Below are 22,681 nucleotides of genomic sequence, written 5' to 3'. Positions count from 1 at the left end.
CACCCAGCCAAGTTTTGTGTCATCCTCAAACTTACTGATCCTACCTCCCACATAGTCATCTACGTTGTTTATATAAATTACAAATATAGGGGACCCAGCACAGATCCCTGTGCTATGCCACTGGCTTCCAATCACGAAAGCAGCCATCTGTCATCACCCTCAGCTAATTTTGAATCCACTTCATCAAGTTACCCTGTATCCCATGTGCATTTGCCTTCTTTACAAGTCACTCATGTGGGACCTTTGTCAAAGGCTATGCTGAAATCCATGTAAACTACATCAACTGCACTACCCTCACCTGCACACCTGGTCACATGCTCAAAACAAAAATCTAATTTGTTAGGCATGTCCTCCCTCTGACAAAGCCATGCTGACTATTCCTGATCAAACTTTGCTTCTCTCCTTCAGAATTTTCTCCAATGGTTTCCCAATCACTGACGTGAGACTCACCGGTCTGGCTTCCCTGACTTATCTCTAGTTCCCTGGCTTATCTCTACAACCTTTCTTAAATAGTGGGACCACATTTGCTACTCTCCAATCCTCTGGCACCTCCCCCAAGGCCAGAGAGGAATTAAAAATGTGGGTCAGAGTCCCTGCAATCTCCTCCCTCGCTTCAATATCCTGGGAGACAATTCATCTGGACCTGAATATTTGTCCACTGCACCTCCAATACCTTGCCACTCCCGATGACAATTTGCTCAAGAACCTCACAGTCTCTCGCCCAGAGTTCTATATCTATCTCCTCATTCTCTTGGGTGAAGACAGATATGAAGTATTTATTCAGCACCCTGCCAATGTCCTCTGGCTCCATCCACTGATTTACCCGGTGGTCCCTAATGTGCCCTACATTTTCCCTGGTTATCCTCTTCCCAATGAAATACTTACGGAAAATATTGGGATTTTCCCTTCTTTTATCACCCAGAGCTTTCTCACATGCCCTCTTTGCTCTTCTAATTGCTTTCAGCTCCATCATGCACTTTCTGTACTCCACTAATTCCTCCATTGATTTGCTCCTCTTGTACTTGCTAAAAGCCTTTCATCCTTCTCATTGTATCCAAATGTCTCTGGTCATCTATGGCTCTCTGGGCTTGCTACTCCTTCCTGTTACCCAAGAAGGAACATGTTGAGCCTGTACCCTCCCATTTCCTTTTTGAACACCCTCCACTATTCTGTAGATTTCCTCACAAGTAACTCTTTCTAGTTGACCTTGGCCAGATCTTGCCTTGTTTTACTAAAATCTGTTCTCCCCCAATACAAAACCTTTTTTTGCAACTTGCCCATAAGAAATGAAAATTGTACCACAATGTCACTATCATCAAAATACTCCCCCACCAACACATCAACCATCTGTCCTGCTTCATTCCTGAGAATTAGCCAGAATTGCGCCGTCCCCTAGTTGGACCCTCAACATATTGAGCTAAAAAGTTCTCCTGTACACATTTTAAGAACTCCACTCCATCTAAGCCCTTAACACAGTGACTATCCAAATTAATATTGGGAAAGTTGAAATCATCCGATACCCTATTATTTTACACACCTCTGCGAATTGTGCACACATTTGTTCAATTTCTCACTGACTATCTGGAGGTCTATAATAAACACTTAGCAATGTGGTTGTCCCATTTTTGTTCCTAGGCTCCACATTCAAAGCTTCATTTGATGCCCCCAAGATTTCATCTCTCCTTACCGCAGTAACTGACTCCTTAACGAATAATGCAATGCCACCTCCTCTTTTACCTCCTCCTCTGTCTTGTCTGAAAATTCTATATCCAGGGATGTTGAGCTGCCAATCCTGCCCCTCCCTCAACCACCCTGAGCTTGTGAGTCGGTGGAGCTCAGTGAACTGGACTCAGTCATTTGATCAAGTTCATTGACATGGGTAGTATCTGTACTCTCAGACAGATAGCTATCGAGACTTAAGAGTTACTTTGTAGGAGGATTAAGAGGTGTTCTATCAAAAGTTGAGTTATTTTAAAAGTGAAGAGCTTTGTACAAAAAAAACAGTTGAATAAAATTGGGTTAAACCGCAAACCTGTTTCTGTCCTTTGTTCATTCATCTTATAAGTAAGGGCACCTGGGTAAATGTTTTAATAATAGTCAAAGTGTCTGATAATTCACCAGACAACGAAGGTAGTTCATCATCACCTTCTGAAGGACAACTAGGGATGGGCAATAAATGTTGGCCTAGCCAGCAAACACCCACATCCTTTAAATGAATAAAAAATACTGCAAGTCACGTTTAAAAATTGGACTTCACAAACAGTGGGTAAACACTTGCTGTCAATTTTTTAAACCAATTAAATAACACCTCAGCTTAGGGACAGACAGGAGTTCTGTTTGCTGTTCTACCCGCAGCAGTACTCTGAATAGAGAGCAGACAATCACATTTTTTTTCCTGGTCAGTGGTTAGTGTAGTAGAAGGGTCTGGCACATATGGGCTTATTGTAGGATTGCGCACAGTACCACCCACACAGTAAAATAAGGCAGCACATGACCGAGGGTCAATGTGATTTGGCCAGAGATGTGTTAAGATCTTGGATGTAAATAGATCCATGCCTGCACTCTTTACTGTATAGTTGTATATAGGTACAAGTAGTTAATAAAGGCAATACATAGGGCAGCATGGTGGCACAGTGTTAGCACTGCTGCCTCACAGCACTAGAGACCCTGGTTCAGTTCTGGCATTGGGTGAATTATGTGGAGTTTGCACTTTCTCCCCGTGTTTCTTCCAGAGGTGCTCCGGTTTCCTCCCAGTCCAAAGATGCGCAGGTTAGGTGGATTGGCCACGCTAAATTGCCCCATAGTGTCCAAAAGGTTAGGTGGGGGTACGGGGATAGGACAGGGGAGTCGGCCTAGGTAGGATACTCTTGTTGAGAGTCAGTGTAAACTTGATGGGCCGAATGGGCTTCTGCACTGTGGGGATTCTATGATTAGACTTGCTGATAACATACAGAAGACTTCTTTAACACTAACTCTGCAACCACCCCAACACTCCAGATCAAAAACACTTATCCTCTCAGAATATTCAACGGCTAAGAAAAAGGACATCTTCAATGGATTCTGAACTGAAAGAAACTCCCAACTGAAGCTGCAGATGCTGAGGAAACTCACTGGAAAAAAGCTCCCGAGAGAAGAGTCTGTAAGCCAAGTTTTACTGTAGAAGATGACTCCACAAAATCTCTCTTGGAAATTCACTTCAGCATGCAGAGTTTATGGCATGCAAGGATTACCCAGTTCCTTTACACTTCCAGGCTATAGCCAATCCTAAGAAGCCGTTTTGCTAATTCAGACAGGCTGTTGTTCGAACAAAATCCATTAATCTGGATTCCCTGACTCCAAGCCTCAAAACATAGCCTCCAAGCTGAATAGAAGCAAAACAAATGAACAAGTAACTTACTCAACTCTCAGGAATCTCCCAAGTTTGTTCATTCAAACATCTTGCTACTCGCAACATGACTTCGCTGATTAAATGAATTCTGCAGACCGCCAAACCCATGGAGCCATTGCTGAAAATTCTTCTTACTGAAGGACGTTGCAGCCATTTTGTGAAGCCCCCAAAATCAGCAAGAACGGGAAAATAATTGTTTGGAGTGAACAGCGACACCATCTTGGAAGCCCACAAATTCTTAAAGCAGAACCTACACTTTTGAAATCTTCAATTCCTCAGTTCGAACTCCACTGGACTCACCCACGGCACAGACACAAATGAGTCGGAGGGATGCATTTACAAAATGGGACAGAATTGCTCCAGACTTCAGCAAAACGTCTGCATGCCTGCAAGCTATGGGTTATCTTACCCTAGACAAGACAATCCAGCTGGTTGGATTGTGACCTACGTGCAAAACACAGGGAAATTTTAAGGGTAGAGAATGCAACATATGACAGAAGCCAACATTCAGTCCGGCTCATCTGGTCACAAAGATGCAGGGACAATCAAACTCAGGGAAAGCAATTCCCAAACAGCCCAGTAGTGCGACCTCGTCAAGCACCCTCACAGAATAGGTCACTTTCCTGTGAGCACTGCCCAATGCCTCAATTGCAATAGACAGGGATACTTTGATGAACTGTGGAAGTCAAAACCCCAGCACAAAGTTATGCACAAAGTCAAGCCTGACAACCCAGAAGTATGTTAGGAAGCAGAGGTACCATGGTCCATATATGTATTGTTGGATATTAGAAATAAAGTATAGATTTGTGTTGAATTTAGTGTTCTGTGTAAGAAAGGGTTAGATGTTTGCATGCATGGGGCTTTGGTTTAATTTCAAACTACGCCTGTGTGGTGCGTAGTGTTTACGATGTGGAAAGCAAACAAGAAAGACTGAGCTGTTGCATAGCAACCACCTTTAGAAAGACCTTACTGGATTCAAGGCAGTAGAGCTTAGCAGCTAGAGGAAACATCTCTCAGCTCTGCCAGAAGGTACCATGCTACCCGCGTGGGCAGCACAGTAGGACAGAGCTTAGCACTGTTGCTTCACCTCCAGGGTTCCATGTTTGATTCCCGTCTTGGGTTACTGTGTGGAGTCTGCATGTTCTCCCAATGTCTGCATGGGATTCCTCCGGGTGCTCCGGTTTCCTCCCACAAGTCCCAAAAGATGGGCTGTTAGGTAATTTGTACATTCTGAATTCTCAGTCTGTGTATCCGAACAGGCGCCGGCATGTGGTGACTAGAGGCTTTTCACAGTAACTTCATTGCAGTGTTAGTATAAGCCTACTTGTGACAATAAAGATTTTTTTTAAAAGAAAACCAGGAGAACGGAAAGAAAGCAAGTCCCAGAAATTAAAGAACAGCTAATTCTAGAAACTAGGGAAAGAGAGATCCCAGAAAGATTGAAGTAAAAAGGAACAAAAAGGAACTAAAATTTGAACAAGGTACTGTTCATTGAAGTTAAAAACAGAGTTGAAGGGCAGCCGGTGGCGCAGTGGGTTCGCCCTGTTGCCTCACGGCGCCGAGGTCCCAGGTTCGACCCCGGCTCTGGGTCACTGCCCGTGTGGAGTTTGCATATTCTCCCCGTGTTTGCGTAGGTTTCGCCCCCACAACCCAAAGATGTGCAGGGTAGGTGGATTGGCCATGCTAAAATTGCAATTAATTGGAAAAAATGAATTGGGACTCTAAATTTAAGAAAAAAAGAGTTGAAATATGCAGACCTGGTGAAACTGGTTAGCAAGAAGCCAGATATCTGAAGCAATCCTAAGGTCGGTGACTTGAGTACAGCCTGTGAAACAGTAGTGTTCTATTGATGGCTGGATAGCTGAGAGATCGTGGGGAAGTTGTAAGTTGGAAATCCTGAAAGTGAATCCCTGCTGAAAAGGGCCGAGAAAAAGCATCGTTTTGAAGAAGATTCAAAGTTGTGTTTTTGAGAATAGAGTTGGGAAACACACACGAGATAATCTTCGATTGGGTGGCATTTGCCACTTGGTTTCAGAGTCAGGTGTGCCTGGTCACAGTTGGCCTATTGATTTACAGGGAGTGTATTTACTGAGAACATTACAGCAAAAGATAGATTCTGTGACCAGTGTTATTCTTAAAATCTGCACACATTTGTGAAGGTACAAGTGGGGTGAAAAAGAGTATTGTATTATAGTCAAACTTTCCATGTTTAATTAATGCTTTTTTCGTTGTTGAAAACTAAACTGGCAGCCCTGTCACTCTTAGATCTGAGATTTCTAAAAATAAAAGAATGGAACCCTGGTCTTGTGAACCAGGGTTCCATTCTGGGACCTTCCAGCCCAGTAGTAACGTCAACTGGGATCATAAGACACAGCCATGCTTCTCTGAGTTGATATCAAAGATTGAGGTTCTTCATGTTGCAATGCTGAAATCCTGGGAAATGGGGATCTACCAAATTTTAAATTAGATTCAGGTGCCAGTGTCACAGTCCTGTCAGACAAGGAACCATGGCTCAAAGAGCTCAACTTTAAACAACGGACACTTTGCTTCACATGGCAAATGGACACAACCTTCCAGCCAAAGTGTAGTCTGCAGGCAACGGAGGTACAAGATCAAAACAATCTGAACAACCCTCCTCATGGTCTACAACCAGGAGATTACGCTGCATTAAGCCTACGATGCCTGCAACAGATTGATTAGGTCAACCGGAAAAGCGTCTGGTTCCAAAAACAGATGGAAGTTTCTCAAGTTCTTCACGGTTCTGGTCCACCTGAAAAATGCCTACAGGATCACGCTCAGGAGTAACAGCAAGCTGGTGTGCTTTTTCACTCATGGATGGGACCCCTACCCAACCATGAAGGAAGAACTGCAGCATCTGGACATAATGATGAACATGAGTAATTTTCCCAGTCAAACAAACGACCATATGGTGCTTGGATAAGGTCCCAGTCTGAAAACCGAATGGGTCTCTCCACATCTGCATGGACCTTATCCTCAGTGTTTTCCAAACCAGATGTGAACAATGGTTTCTAACAGCTTCCCTCGATGAGGGCATCTGCCTTCTGGCTACATTATGTCCTTTGGCAGATTTTGCCTGCCCTCGAGAGCTAGAATATCTCTGGTGCTAATGTCAGACATACTGCAGGCCTTCAAGGGGTCATTCCCCACATGGACATGTGTCTTGGTCCTCAGGCACTTGGTGCAAGAACACTATGAAAGGCTTACAAAAGATTTGGAGCGGCTGCGTTGAACAATAAATGTGAGTTCACAAATACTTCCATTCAGTTCTTGGACTACACCAACAGTACAAAGGCATCAGAGCAGACCCACAAAAAACCAAAGCAATCACCGACTTCCTCACCCTTTCCTCCATCTGGTAAACCAGCTAGCAAAGGTTTCACCTCACTTGGCACAAGTAATGGGACCATTGAGACATCTGCTCAAGAAAGACCAAGCGTCTTACTGGGATTGCTTGCATCAAGGAGGTGTTGCACTCCAACAACATTCTGGCCCACTATCACCCAGCCTTGCCCATAACCAGAAGCAGCCGATGCTTCAACCATCGGCCTCGGGCTGTTCTCGGTCAGAAACAATTGGATGGCAGTCGGTGACCCATTCACTCCGCTTCTCGAGGGCTGTTGGACATAGAAACCAGGCATGCAGTTATTGCGAAGGCAGCTCGTGGTCAAATTGAGGCGGCACAGTGACAGAGTGGTTAGTACTGCTGCCTCTCAGCTCCAAGGACCCGGGTTCAATTCCAACCTCGAGTGACTGCGTGTGGAGTTTGCACACTCTCCTCATGTCTGCGTGGGTTTCCTCTGGGTGCTTCGGTTTCCTCCCACAGTTCAAAGATGAGGCGGATGGGCCATGCTATATTGCCCCTAAATGGGGCTACGGGGGATAGGGTGGGGGATTGGGCCAAGGCAGGGTTCTCTTTGAGGGAGTCGGTGTAGACTTGATGGGCTGAATGGCCTCCTTCTTCACCGTAGGGATTTTAAGGGCCAGAGAGAGATTTTCTGATGACACATTGGCCTCAAGGTCACAAATCAAGATAAACCATAAACCACTGCTCTCCTTGTTGAACAAAAAGGAGCTCACAAAGATTCCTCTTCGGACCCAGAGGTTTCGCTTACACTTCCATAACAGTTGCCTACGAGATCGTCAATGTCCGAGGGGAAAAAAAGACTATGGCAAATGCACTTTCAAGGGGCATACTGGGTTTTCCAACTAGAAAGGATGCAGACTTTGTCACAGACCTGGAGGCTGACTCCTAAACCACTACCAGGCCTGCAAACAGCCATGACCAGGCTACAACAGACCTACCAAGAGCAGCTCTGCACATCTGCATCTACTGTCAATGAGCATGGCCTTGTCAGAGACCAAGTGGTGCTTCAGCCAAAACATGGTTCAAACAGCACAGCCACATTCATAGATTACCTCCTGGTCATTCCAACCTCTCTGCAAACAGAAATCCTTAATGATACCAGGAGTATCATTAACTGCAGGGCACAGGCCCAACAGGTGGTCAGGTATCTCCAAAGCATTAAAGGAGAACATCACAAATTGCCAGGTTTGTGCATTGTACCGGTAGGACCAAAGGGAGTCACTCATTCCCACGCAATTCTCCAACAGGCCGTGGGAAAGGCTGGCCACAGACCTGTTAGTCTACAATGGCAAACCTTTCCTGAGCATCACAGACTTCTTCTCTGGATGAATGGAAATATAGCAACTTCATCCAGCCTCCATGGAAGCGGTCATCAAAGCATTGGCATCTGGAGGAGCTCATTTCAGATAACGGCCCACAACATCTGACAAACGCTTTGAATCCATAGCCAGCTTCTGCCGCCGCACCAGTTCCCTCGGATACCCGCAGTCAAACAGTGAAGTGCAACATGGGGGCCATAGACTGAAAGCCTTCCTGAAGAAAAAGATTTCCTCACCGCACTGCTCATTTACAGGCCCCCTTAAAGTGCAGCCTATTCCCGTCTAAGCCCCTGATGGGCAGGAAACTTCATATTGTTATGGGCCAGGGTTTAGAGAACCCCAAAATGTATCATGGAGTTCACCTGACCCACAACTTTTAATAGATTGTGGTATGGGGAGCACACGGCCCACTCTACAGGTGTGGTACAGCAGAAATGGAAAAGTATTTTTTAAAGCAAAATTCTATGAGCTCAAGTTAACCTTTTTAAAACATAGTGAACATCTTAGCAACCATTAATTCGAATACAACCCCCAAAGAATACAACACTAAGTAATCCTTTAAGCTTTCCTTTTAACATCCATACGTCTTAAAAACAAAACACATCAGGTTAAAGTCACGACTGAAAACATTTATAATTCTGAATTCACCAAATGATCAAGAGATAGTCTTTTGATGTCAGAAAGAACAGCAGTACACCTGCTTGGTCTGGCTTCAGCTCCAACACTGAAAACGAAACTAAAACACACCCTGCAGCCTGCTCAAAAATGAAAGTAAAAAGCTGACAGAGAGCCCAGATCCACCCACTCTCTGACATCACTGCAGTAGTAAACACCCATTTCTTAAAGGTACTCTCACTACAAATATTTATATACACACCCATTTATAAACACCCATTTCTTTAAGGTACTCTCACATGACAATATACAAATCCCGATCCTGTTAAAGAAACTCCTTCCAGGGTTGGCAGCCAAGGACAACCAGGGCGTACAAGTAAGAGAGCACTTCTACAGTTAGAAGCAATCTTCTACCAACCAAAAACGGCACCGCACAAAGCACTTGCCACAGCTGTAGCTGGGTGACAAAGTTGGATCCCTGACCTTGGGAATCGAGGAACAGTTCTCCGATGTAACGAGGATGAGCCTCAGTTCCACCAGATTGGTATTCCAGAGTGCACAGTCAGACACAACACGAGGGGTCTCCACTCTCCAAGACAGGTTCTCTCCATTGCATGGTGGAGGATTATTGACGAGGATACCCAAATGCCAGTCCAACCTCCGAGCCAACAAGAACCAGAACCAACAGAATCTACCACCTACAGAACACCGAACAAGATGTGCAAAGGTTAAGGCCTCCAGACTGGTTGAACCATGAATTTCCAGTACTCGAGGGGAGATGGGGTACTGAGAATCATGTTAAACCTACTACTGCAATAGCAAAAATGTTGGAATAGCATTAAAGTTCTTACAGTAAGGTAAATACAGAAGACTTATAACAATGTAAGACTTGAAGTAAACAAAAGTAACTCTGTTCATGGGATAAAGACTTGGGGGGGGGGGGGGGGGGGGGGGGGAGTATGTAGAAGGGCCTGGTATATACAGGGTTCATGTAGGGCTGCGTACAGTACTGCCCACATCACGTGACCTAGAGTCAGTGTGGTGTAGGCCAGAGGTATGTTAATACCTTTGATGGAGATCGCTTCATGCCTGTATCCTTTACTGTGCTTTTTTTTTTTAAACAGGTAAAAGTAGTGAACAAAACATTGTTAATATACATAAGACTTATTTAGTAGATATGCTCTGCGACAAACACTAACCTGACAGTTAGCTATAATATTGATGAGCTACATCTTTCTTTTTTAAAATAATTTTTATTAAGGTTTTCACAAAATATCAATAACAAAATGAGAAAGGAACCCAACAGGGTTAAATACAAAAGTCAAAAAACAACCCTCCGTATCCCCCTGCCCCTGTACAAAAATAATAAATTAACACCCCAACTTAACACAGAGCCAACATAGCAAATATATACACCCCCTCAGTGTAATTAAACATAAATAAAGTAACCCCCCCCCGCCCCCCGAGTTGCTGCTGCCATTGACCAATGTCTACCGTTCTGACAGGAAGTCTAAGAATGGTTGCCACCGCCTGAGGAACCCTTGTACCGACCCTCTCAAGGCGAATTTCACCCTCTCCAACTTAATAAACCCCGCCATATCGTTGATCCAGGATTCCACGCTTGGGGGCCTCGCGCCCTTCCACTGAAGAAGAATCCTCCGCCGGGCTACCAGGGACGCAAAGGCCAGAATACCGGCCTCTTTCGCCACCTGCACTCCCGGCTCCTCTGCCACCCCAAATATTGCAAGCCCCCAGCTCGGTTTGACCCTGTATCCTACCACCCTCGACGCCGTCCTCACTACGCCCTTCCAAAATTCCTCCAGCGCTGGGCATGCCCAGAACATATGGGTGTGGTTTGCTGAGCTCCCCAAGCACCTAACACACCTGTCCTCACCCCCAAAAAAATGGCTCATCCTTGTCCCGGTCATGTGTGCCCTGTGCAGCACATTAAACTGTACGAGGCTAAGCCTCGCGCACGAAGTTGACGAGTTCACCCTCCCTCGGGCATCTGCCCACGTCCCTTCCTCGATCTCCTCTCCCAACTCCTCCTGCCACTTACCTTTCACCTCCACCACCTAGGCCTCCTCCTCCTCCTCCATCACCTGGTAAGTTTCCGAGCCAAAAGTCCGTTTTTTGCGGAAGCCGCAACCGGAAGTCTGATGAGCTCCATCTTAATTTCCAGCCAAGGGCTGCTTCCAACAAGTCCCTCATGTGTTTGCTCTTCTTGTTGCCACTCAGGTCAAGTAGTGAGGCTCGCTTCCTGACCCTTCACTTACCCAGCAGCAGGTAAATACAACTCGACGGGTAAATACAACTCAACATCGAAATTATCTCAAACCAAAAATATCTGATGTTTACTGAAGAGCTTATCAAGATAATAACTATCTACTAGTGTCGCAGAGTAAGGGATCATTTTGGCTCATATGGCTTGACTACGCTACTTATTCGTCATGGATTCACTTTAATTTAAACATAAATCACATCTCTGGAAAAATAGTTTAAAATTCTGAAATATCAACTTTCAAATAGTAAACTTTAAGCAGCAAATGTTCCACCGCATCCTCAAACATCTGCAACAATAACTCCAGCCTGTCCAAAAGCTTATTATAAAACTCCACTGGGAACCCATCCAGTCCTGGTGCCTTACCCATTTGCATCGTCCCTATCGCCACCAGAACCTCCTCAATCCCCACTTTCTCCTCCTGCCCTGAACTCTCCTCTCGTAGGACTCTCCAAACCCCCACAGAAAATCCCCTCAGCTCTGATTCATTGCCCAGGGGCTCAAACCTGTACAACGTTTTATAAAACTCAAATGCCTTGTTCACCTGCTCCAGCGCTACCACCAGCTCTCCTGTCCCATCCAGTACCTGAACAATCCCTCATGCGGCGCCTGCCGGCAGAACTGGCCCACCAACAAGCAACTGGCCTTCTCCCCATACTCGTATACTAACCCCTTCGCCCGCCTCAACTGCCGCACTACTTTCCCTGTAGACCAAAGTTCAAATCGTGCCTGCAATTCCTTTCTACTCACTAGAGATTCCAGAGTGGGATCCTCCACACACATCCCAACCACTTGCAAGATTTCCTCTACCAGCCACTGCTACTCCTCTCTTGCCTATCTACCCGAGTCTCAACAAATGATCTTGCCCCTTACCCCACCTTCAGCACTTCCCAAACCATTCCTATTGAACCCCCCATAGTCATCACTCACCTTCCCCATCTTTATTTAAAAATTTGGATCCGCCAGCAGCCCCTCATCCAACCTCCACACTGGCCTCTGTGCAGGCTCCTTCTCCAGGACCACATCCACCAAGTGCAGAGCATGACCGGAAATAACATTTGTCAAGAATTCCGCTTTCCTCAACCCCCACAACCAGAACTTTCCATATGAAAGAAGTCAATCCTTGGGTACACATTATGCACTGGAGAAAAGAAATACTCCCTACCCCCTGAATGCAATAACCGCCATGGATCCGTTCCCCCCATCTCCTTCATAAACAAAGCCAACAGTCTCCCCACCACGTGCCCGGCCACTACCACCAACGCCCCCCCCCCCCCCCCCCCCCCCAACCCAGTGAGGGGGTCAGCGAGCGCAGCCTAGACCAATTCACCCTCGGATTAAACACTGTATTTAAGTCCCCATCCAAAATTAACTGATACGCATCCAAATTCGGTACGGCAGCCACCATCCTCTTCATAAACCCTGCAATCATTCCAATTTGGGGCATACACGCTGACCAACACCACTATCCACCCTTCAAAGCACCTGTATCTGCACCCCCCCCGGTCTGCCACCACCTTCTCCATCTGAAACCTCACCCACCAGTATCATCCCCCCCCAACCCGGTTATCAAAGCCTGAATGGAACACCTGATTCACCCAGCACTTCCGAAATCTCACATGGTCCTTCACCCTCAAATGGGTCTCCTGCAACAGCACCAAGTCACAGTCAGCTCAAGTTCTTCAAATGCGAAAAGACTCTTGCTGACTTCACTGGTCCAGCCAACCCCCGCACGTTCCACGTCATCATCCCGACCGAGGGTCTCTCATCCCCCCCTGCCTGTCAGTCATGTTCACCAACCTAGCCCACCCAGCGAGTGGGACCCAACCCTGCCACCAGTCACCGTCAGCTAGTTACACCTCCTCCCCTTCAGAATCCCCCCAGACACTTCATCTGAAAGCCACATTTCCCTGCAAACGCCCCATCCCCCCCACCATTCGCACCTCCCAGGCCTATCAAAACACGTCCACACAGGCTCCAACGGCCGCAGCCTCCCCCCCCCCCATCCCCACCCCCCTCGCTTTCATTCACTAGCCAACTTGCGTTTGAACAAAGAACCAATACAGCACAGGATCAGGCCCTTTGGCCCTCCAAGCCTGTACCGGTCATGACACTACCCTTGGCCAAAATCCGAAAGGACAAAGGCTAACAAGGTGGTCCCAGCCAGAGCTCCCTCCCCTCACATGCCCAATACCAAAAAATCAAAACAAAGCCCCCCCCCACACACACAGTCCTTCCAAATAGCCCAACATAATAGACTCCCAAACAAAGGCAAACAAACCCCAACATATTACCCCAATGTCCCAGTACCATCCCCTCCCAATCACAACAAAAGAAAAAACAAAGCCCAAACTCAGTTCAGTCTCAGTCCTTCAGCCTTCACAATCGCTTCCGTGTCCTCCGCCATCTCAATGTAATAGCCCTTGGAGTTATGCATAACTCTCAACTTTGCAGGGTGGACCACACAAAGCCACATCTAACTTTTGTACAACGCTGCCTTCGCCCTGTTGATGGCCACCCCCCATGATGTCCTGGTACATACAAATACCACTGCCTTCCCACCTCACTTCTAGATTCTGCTTTGCCAATCTCAGCACCTTCTCCTTCATCTGGTAATTATGAAAACAGACTATCACAGCTCTTGGTGGTTCATTCGTCTTTGGCTGGAGCGACCGATGAGCCCTATCCAGCTCAAAGAGACTCCTCCTCCTCCTCCTCCAACAACTTAGCGAACATCCCCAAATAGCACTCTCTTGGCCTCCGGCCCTCCAGCTACTCAGGCAGTCCACAAAAATGTGCAGATTCTGCTGGCTTGACCAGTTCTCCAGGTCCTCCAGTTTGGCTCTAGGCGCTTGGTTGTTCTCTGCCAGCCTGTGCTCTACTCTCCCAGCGAGCTGAGCTGGTTGCTGTGCCACGACAATGCCTATGTCACCCCCTTCAACACCTCTTCTTGCTCCCGCACCAGCAACGTTTTTCAAAGAGCCTCCTTTGTCGATCCCAACATATCGTCCACCAGCTGTGGTCATCATCTCCTTCCCACGCCACTCAAAATGCTTGGGAAACTGCCGCTCAAACTCCACCGCCATCACCTTGGCCAGCTGGTCCACCGTAAAGGGCGCAGCCCCACCCGGCAAGCTTGCTCCCGCCATCTTTCCAACAGAACTCCGTACCGTATTTTCCCATTGGGGTTTTGACATCCTTTAGTCACCACAAATTTACTGAAGATCAATCATATGAAATTTCCCCCCAAAATCTGGGTGAAAAGGGCCAAATAATTGAAAGCTCCAGCAGGAGCCACACGTCGTGCAACCTCCACCTACATGTCACTACCAGAAGTCAGCAGCAAATGTTCATGATGCCTCAACAATCATCTCTATCCTCACTGACATGAATTTGTTCCTTGTCCTTCAAATCTTTGTCCTTGCATTCCTTTTAACAAAATAATTTAGAGTACCCAATTCTTTTTTTCCCAATAAGGGGCAATTTAGCGTGGCCAATTCAGCTATCCTGCACATCTTTGGGTTGTGGGGTTGAGACCCACGTCGTCACAGTTTGTCCTCGCATTCTTTTCCGACCTCATCCCAATGCATCTCTGCAACCTCCTAAAGTTTTGTCCTGGCCCACTCCCACTTTTCAGCCACCTGAGCCCAATTTTACACAATTTCCCAATTTAACTACTATAGTTATCTACCTTTAAAAATGCATACGTTAAACAAAGCTTTCAGTCATCTGTTCATTTCTAACCCTGCTTTATGATTTATTGGCCATTTCTTTTCCGTTTTTCCCCCCATTTCCATTTCCTCTCGTAAAGCATCTAAAGATCTTTTACACAAAGATGTTATCTTTTCAGAGTCTTCGTCGGCAACAAGATTCACCAGTTAGAAATCCTTAAAGAAAACCAAAACTATTCTTCAAAACAAATTAAAACTACACAAGAAGTTATGCCGAACTAACATATAGCTCGGTTAAGCCACAACTATAGCTGTGCGCCCAGTTCTAGTCATCATACTTGAGGAAGGATGTGAGGATTCATAAGAGGGTGCAGGGGAAATTTATCAGAATGGCTTAAAGAAGCTGGGATCATTCTCTTTGGCGCAAAGGAGATTGAGGGGCATTAGCTATATACTGGTTTGGAAGAATGGCCCGTTTCTGTGCCATATATATCCTATGTAAAGGTAGACAAAGAAAAGCTGTTCCCATTAGCTGATGGTACAAGGACTAGGGGACAAAGATTCAACTTTGGGCAAGAGAAGTGGGGGAGGGCGGGGGGAGAAGAAATGTGAGAAAGAACTTCTTTTTTAAAAAATTGTGACGAGGAATTGCCTGGACTGGGGTGTTTTAGTTATGAAGAGAGATTTGGTACACAGAGGTTGTTTTCCTTGGAGCAGGAGAGACTGAGGAGGGACATGATTGAGATGTATAAAATTATATGGGGCATAGATAGAGTAGACAGAAAGAAACATTTCCCCTTGGTGGAGGGATCAATGACCAGGGGACATAGGCTTAAGGTAAAGGGCAGGAGATTTTGAGGGGAAATGAGGAAAGAATGTTTCACCCAGAGGTGGTGGGAGTTTGGAACTCACTACCTGAAAGGATGGTGGAGGCAGAGGCCCTCATAACATTTAAGCAGTATTTAAATGTGCACTTGCGATGCCAAGGCATACAAGGCTGTGGGTCAAGTACTGAAAAATGGGATTACAATACTTAAGTGGTTCTTTTTGACTGTAACAGACACGATGGGCTGAATGGCCTTTCTGTGCTGTGGATCTCTATTACCTGGAACTCATGGGTGGAAACAAAGATGAAGAATAATTTTTAATGTACATTGAATGGGCATCTACAGGAAATGGGACTGATTGGATTGCTCTCGGAAGAGCCAACATGGACTCAATGAGCCGAATGGTCTCCTTCTGTTTCATTATGACATACTCTACACAATCAAGAAACAAAACATGCAGATTTTCCAAAGTGCTTCATTTGTGTACATCGAATGTAACATTCTTCAAAAGTGTAACTCTTAGTCTTGTGCACTGTACTGTTGCAGTTCAGCATAAAGCGTGGATTTGCACATCTACGACTGAGTTTATTCTGTTTGTACTTCAGAGTGTGGAAATTTTTAGCTTGAATCATACCATTAATTTGGTCAGTAAAGGGAAAGATATGCATCAGTATAAGCAGCCAGCACAAATTCCCAAACTGTTCTACAGTGAAGGTCAATTTCAGACAAATATAAAGGTGATAACTTTATGCAAACTAGTACTTTGTCAATACTTCGCTACTGGCTAGTTAAATAACAGGCCGAAAAGAATAGGTAAAGTACCGAGGAGGTGCAACAACTGTGGAACCTAGCAAGGAGTCACACCATCAGCAGCAGGAGGAAGAAAATTGAACACAAAAATTGGAGTTCAAAAATGCAAATCTACCCAACATTTATATTTAGGAGATTTTTTTTTTTTTTTTAAATGACAAGTTTACAAATAGAAACAAGAATAGTTACAGGATAGGATTTGCATTGTGTGGTGCCAACCATAATGTCAATGCCAGTCCAACCATGACATATTTTAAAAATCATATATGCAAGAGTCAAACATACTCGACATGTTCTGTATACATGTTCTAGTTATTCCTTGTAAAGTGCGATGATGTATTATAAATTGGGAGGTCAATGTTTTTAGTTTTCATAGCATTCAACAAAACAAAAACAAACTAGTTCAAGGAGTCAACATTAATACAACCTAGAGCCACTGCACATTCCTAAACAGCATTTAAATCAGAACATTTAAGAGGATAGGTGAAAACTTAAATTTAATTCTGTAACTTTTGAAGTGCATACTTTATCAACAAAGAGTATGGTCTGTTCAGAATCCAAAAGATGTGTATGCATCCCAAATTATCTAAAAAGCAATTTTCTTTTTAAAAAAAAAAAACGTTTTGTTGGGGTATTTGTAGTTTTTCTAATGACAACAATAACAGCAACATAAACACGGTACATCAAACATTTCCATCCCTACCCTATACTTCACACCCCCAATAATGAAACAATAGCTTAACCCCCCCCCCTTCTAGATTTCTGCCTCTGTTGACATTTTAATTTTCTCCGAGAAAGTCGACGAACGGCTGCCACCTCCGGACGAACCCAACATTTACCCTCTTAGGGCAAACTTTATTTTTTCTGAGAAACCCAGCCATGTCACTAACCCAGGTCTCTAATTTCGGGGGCTTCGAGTCCCTCCACATTAACAGTATCCGTCTCCGGGTTACCAGGGAGGCAAAGGCCAAACGTCAGCCTCTCTCGTCCCCTGGACTCCAGCTCTTCCGACACTCCAAAGATCGCCACCTCTGGACTCGGCACCACCTATGTATTAAGTACCATGGACACAGCCTTAGCAAAACGCTGCGAAAACCCTCTAAGCTTCGGGCATGCCCAAAACATGTGGACATGATTTGCTGGGCCTCCTGTGCACCTCGCACACCTGTCCTCTCTGAAAAGCTATTTTCAATTCTCCAGAATTCTCTACTTCACAAATCTTCTGAGCAATTAAAAAGTCCCACATATGGGTTTTGATATGTGGATTTACATCAATGCATGTCTTTTAAATAAATGTCTTTAAAAAGTTTACATGACTAGATTTTCTTGCCTATAACGGATAAACTACAATTTAAACTCAAGTTTTAAATTCACAATAAAAACAATGCAACGACTTTAATACAGCCAAGAGCCATATGAAATACATCTCACTAGAGACAGCGAGTTGGAGTAGTTGTTTTGCAAATGTGAAACACCCAGAACTTAGGAGCGCCAACAGTTTCAGGCCACCAAGTAAAAGAAATCCTGTGAACTCATTTGTCACCAAGCAGATGCAATTTATTCTGCAGTTTGGGTGCAAGGCTCCAAAGAATATATAGGTACCTACCTGAACTTTAACATTCGTTAAGTGGCTGTCAACCAAACCTTTAAGGCTTTCTTATTTAAAAGAAAATCTCCCCTGGTGTTTCTCACAGGAACCAGTGGAAGCCAAAAAATATATAGCAAATAAATAACAGGATCTTCACTACTTTTCCAAATTAGTGCTCAACATTAAAGTTGCACATTTCCAAGTTCACATGTATATTCAGCCTATATTTTCTGCTTTAAAAAGAGAGGAAAAACAAAATCTTAGTTGATAGAGGGGTAGAAGAGAGGAATTGGGAAGAATTTAAATGATTGCAGATTAGGTTGCAAAGGGAGGGGTTCCACTGAAAATATTTTTGCCCAGAAGTTAAAACAGACAGCCACGAACATAAAGTTATTGACTGCAGAAGCACATCAATCCTAAAAATATTTGAAGAATAATCTCTCCAGAGATTCAAAAAGTTTAATAAAAAATAATGGGATAATGCAAACTTACCACCAGGCTGGTTCTAATTTTCGAATATAAAAATGTAGGATATGGCCATATCAAGCCAAGATATTCTTGTCAAACAAGTTCTTGATGTTACAGTTTCTATCTATGGCAGAAATGTTTGGTACAATATTTGGAAGGATAAAGGCTATGCTACATATAAAACAAAAGGTAATTCTTGCTTTTCCGCTACTAAAGGTAGTACATACAATCGCTATGTTGGTTGACATGTCACCAAAATATTACTTGTATCCAAAGTGAACCTAATTTAAATTCCACACAATTATTAAGTTCCGACTTTTAATTCAAAGTTTGTTTTTAATGGAGTACAATAACCTGACCGTACTCACCATAACCAGTTGTATTTTTACTTTTCATTCGCCGCGCATCGGAGTCGTTATTAAATCACAGCAATTACAGTGGTACAAGGGATGTGTAAGCATCAAAACTCATCCAGGCCAAGAATGCCCAGAGGTTTCCTCTCAGTTTATTGAAATAATATTTTCGTCAGCGTGAATATTAAAATATAAACAATACAGCATTAACTGTGAATGCCTTGGGAATGATCTGGTAGAAAGGAGCTCACTGCGGTATTTTAGTTATTGCTTTCTTCCAGCACGGTAGCGTCAAAACCGCCCCCCAACCCCACCCCCAATACAGTAAATTCCTTTGACTCCCCCCTCCCCTCGGTGGGGGAGATATTATCTGAAAAGGGTAGTCAGCTTCTCCTGAAGTCATGTTAATTCACGTCCCTGGGCTGAAGCAAACACTCACCGGCATCATTTTGGCGATATCTCCGGCCAGCACAATCCCACCATACGACCAAGGGAAAATATTTAATTTCTTCTGCTCCCGGGTCAATGTGAGCAGCGACGGCGGCTGGCAAACAGGAGCAGCTGGGAGGAGAGGGGTCTGACTGAGTGGGGGGCAACACCAGGCCGCTGCTGGCTTCACCCTTCACTCTCGACCCAAGCGGTCGGCAACGTCAAAAACGGGCGGCGATTTAAAAATGGCAGCAGAGCGCGCTGGCGGCTTGCAAGGGCGGTGGGTGGACCCTGCCCGCAGCTCCCCGCGGGGAGGCTCGACGGCGCTGGCGGGGTTTGAAGCCACTTTCCGTTGAGGCTCGGTCCCGGGCGGCGGCGGCGCGCGGAAGCCGCGAGCGGGAGCGCGAGGCCCAGTCAGCTGACACCCCGCGTCATCGGGAGCCTGAGCGTCAGGTACGACTGGCGCCGGCGGCCGGCAGACGCTTCAGTTTACGGCGTTTCTTTCGAGCGCCAAATCTTTCTTTTTAAATAAATATAGCTGCGCGCACTGGCTCCAACCCGCCCCCCTCGACTTTCCTTTACTGAAATCTCACCAGTGGTATCCCCGAAACTGCCGTGGTTTACACGAACGCTCTGACAAGCGGGCGGGAGACGCCAGCACAAGTTGTTGGCATCCCAGGAATGTACTCATCGCCGTCTCCTGATTGGCTGAGCAATGCAGAGGGAAATGAGGGACATGGCGTTGAAGCGGCTCGCCCAGAATTTCACACGAGCTGTCATGCACACGGATCGCCACCTGCTGTCCACCGGGGCTTTAAACCAAGAACTGGCAAGCTCTTGGGAGGAAACGATCAAAAGAAAACTTGATCTGCCGGCCCAACATCGTCTCTAATTTTCTGCTGGCGATTAGTGCCAAGTGAGGAAAGGGGGAACAAAAATTTAGTGAGCCAACCGTAGCCCGCAAGACAGTTTGGCACGAACCCCGAAAGTGCAGGGGTGGGGAGCATATTTTGGTTAACAAAAGCTTGACATTTCCTTACTTGAAAATTATTTTATTGGTTGAGTTTACCTTGTATTACGGCTACTTGACAAGTCAAAATTTGAGCATGTTTCTGAGTGTAATTGGCAGCATTTACAAGTTTAAATAGGTAGGGACTTAATGTTTCAGACCAATGACCTTTCCTCAGAACAGATAATTGGCAAACGTACCCCAGGCACGATGAGTTTGTGTTTTACACTAAGTTATGATGATTGGAATATACTGCCTGGAATGATGGGAGAAGCAGATTTTATAACTTTCAAAACAAAACTGGAGAAATAATAGGTGAAGCGAACTAATTGATGGCTTTTGAGAACTGACTGTAGCATGTTGGGCTGAATAATCTACTGGGCTCTGATATTGTAAAATCAGGAGTATTTATGATCCTTTATGACTTTTCACACTTTTTGATGACATTTACATGCAGCTTTGAATCAACTATCAGGACTGATAGTTGATATTCTTTTTATAAAAATAACAATGGGTGGAGGAACGAACGCATATCCTAAATAGTTGATATGAATAGTTGCAATAAATAGAACATGTACACACCCGACAACTGCTTCCACCCAAGCTTGTGCAATGAGACCTTGGAAAAATAAAAGTAATCCAAATAATAAATACAAGTATTCAGCATTTGCCTCCACCCACTCATTCCAAACTGGTGATGCAATCTTGATTAAAAAGCAATAACAGTAAGATCAGAATAGCACAATGAAAGTAAAACTACTACAAATACTTTTCTTAACTGATTGTTTAGAACTAGTTTTAGAACTAGTTTAGTTTGTTTGGAAGTCATATTTTCATTATAAAAATAACAAACAGAATATCCATTTAAAAAGACACTTGTATTTCCAAAGCATCATTTATTGTTATAATTTCATCAACATTGCACAAGTTTGAACAAAATACACAGTATGCTTCTGGATGATGGTCATTCTTCTGTAACCCATTTTGTTCAGTGGTGGTTCACATGATTCTCGTACAAATCCATGTACCTCAGTAGTGGTATCAATGTCCTTGACTGGAAGATTCTAGATATGGTTTAAAAAAAGTCAAAACGTTAACACAATTTTGATCAAACATTTGTAACTCAAATTGAAGTTAAAACAAAATGGCAATACTCAATAAGAGAAAAGCAAGTGATTGTCCACTGTGGGAACAGCAGATAAAAATAAAATCTTTATTTCTATTAATTAAGGATAGGTCACACAATTATTGACTGCTGGTGGTTTGAAAAAAAAGACAGGTAGCAGCACATCTGGCCAGGCAGCACCCCGAATACTTAATCTAGTTCTGATCTCCAAAACAATACAAGTGCTGGAGCACAAAAAATAGCCTCAAACATCATCCTTAGATTTGTAAGATCCCCAACACCACCAGGAAATATTTTTGAATTTATCCAGACTGCTGCCTCACAGCACCAGGGACCCAGGTTCCATTCTGGCCTTGGATGACTGTGTGGCGCTTGTACGTTCTCCCAGTGTCTGCGGGGGTTTCCTCCCAGTCCAAAGAGGTGTGGATTGGCTATGGTAAATTGTCACTTAGCGTCCAACGGTTAGGTGGGGGAGGAGCCAGGGTGGGTTGCTCTTTCAGAGGGTCGGTGCAGACTCAATCTGCCAAGTGGCCTCCTTCTGCAGTCGGGATTTGATGGTAGATTATCTCTTCCTTTTCTGCAGATATTAACTTACACCCATTTGGTTGCACTTCAGTATAAATTACATTTGGATTATGATCCTTGACCAGCCCCCAACAATATCTAAGATAATGGACAGAAACCAATATTTTATTTTAATTTTCTAAGACTGAGGAAAAGATACCTTGCTCCAGGAGTGATTTCTTGCCAATATAGGAATATGGGATATTAAAACAAGCAATATTAAAATGTCTTTAACATCACACAAGAAAAATGGTTTACAATTACCCCTTATTGATGCTAATCAATAGTGACACAATAACCCTAAATTGCTATCTTTGCTTCTACTCAAACAACAGGACCATCTCGGATGTCAATCCACTTTTAAACAATAGTTAGCAGACACAGGCATACTTAAGAGATTTTCTTTGAGAATTAAATAGACCTGAATCCTGTCCGAATAATGCAGGATCTCTAGCTGAAATCTTCAGAAACTGTATTCAATATTTGACCTCCAGAAACAAACTCACTTATCTCTGCTTCTCTTCTAAAATGCCTGGTACTCTAGCTCCTCACATTAATTACATCATCTTAATAGCTGAGCACAGATGTCTCTAATTAAATACTCCACAGGGAACCCTCTTTATCCAAACAAAAATCCAATAGCCCAAGATTTTACGATGTCTTAATTGCACCTCTGACTCCCAAAAGGCCTAGCTGCCTTGCAAACCAGGATTTTAAAAAACACTACTGCAGCAGTCATACACACACTAACCAGGGCTTTTAACCCTTACTGTACAATATATCTAAAATTCCTATATTCATCATGGTAGAAAATTGAACGTTGTGGGAAATCAGCAACACTAGGACTT

General features: G+C 44.4%; 1 protein-coding gene across 3 annotated transcripts in view; it reads right to left on the bottom strand.

Annotated features, from left to right (window-relative positions):
- The window catches only part of ppp1r13bb (protein phosphatase 1, regulatory subunit 13Bb), a 168,508-nt gene extending 148,668 nt beyond the window's left edge, over window positions 1-19,840 (bottom strand). The window contains exon 1 of one of the 3 annotated variants that reach the window (XM_072489982.1): window positions 19,728-19,840. Coding sequence is in view for 1 of the 3 variants with exons in the window: in XM_072489973.1 (XP_072346074.1) it covers window positions 19,145-19,153 (9 nt within the window). In the remaining 2 variants the exon portion in view is untranslated. Of the gene's footprint in view, window positions 1-18,376; window positions 18,470-19,144; window positions 19,535-19,727 lie in introns of those variants that run through there. The other 2 variants (XM_072489973.1, XM_072489988.1) reach the window with 2 other exon arrangements.
- Window positions 19,841-22,681: the final 2,841 nt, after the last annotated feature.

The sequence above is a fragment of the Scyliorhinus torazame genome, chromosome 2, assembly GCF_047496885.1.
Source record: "Scyliorhinus torazame isolate Kashiwa2021f chromosome 2, sScyTor2.1, whole genome shotgun sequence".
NCBI lineage: Eukaryota > Metazoa > Chordata > Chondrichthyes > Carcharhiniformes > Scyliorhinidae > Scyliorhinus > Scyliorhinus torazame.
Note: the sequence above shows the minus strand (reverse complement) of the source record. Positions and strands in the feature narration are given on the sequence as shown.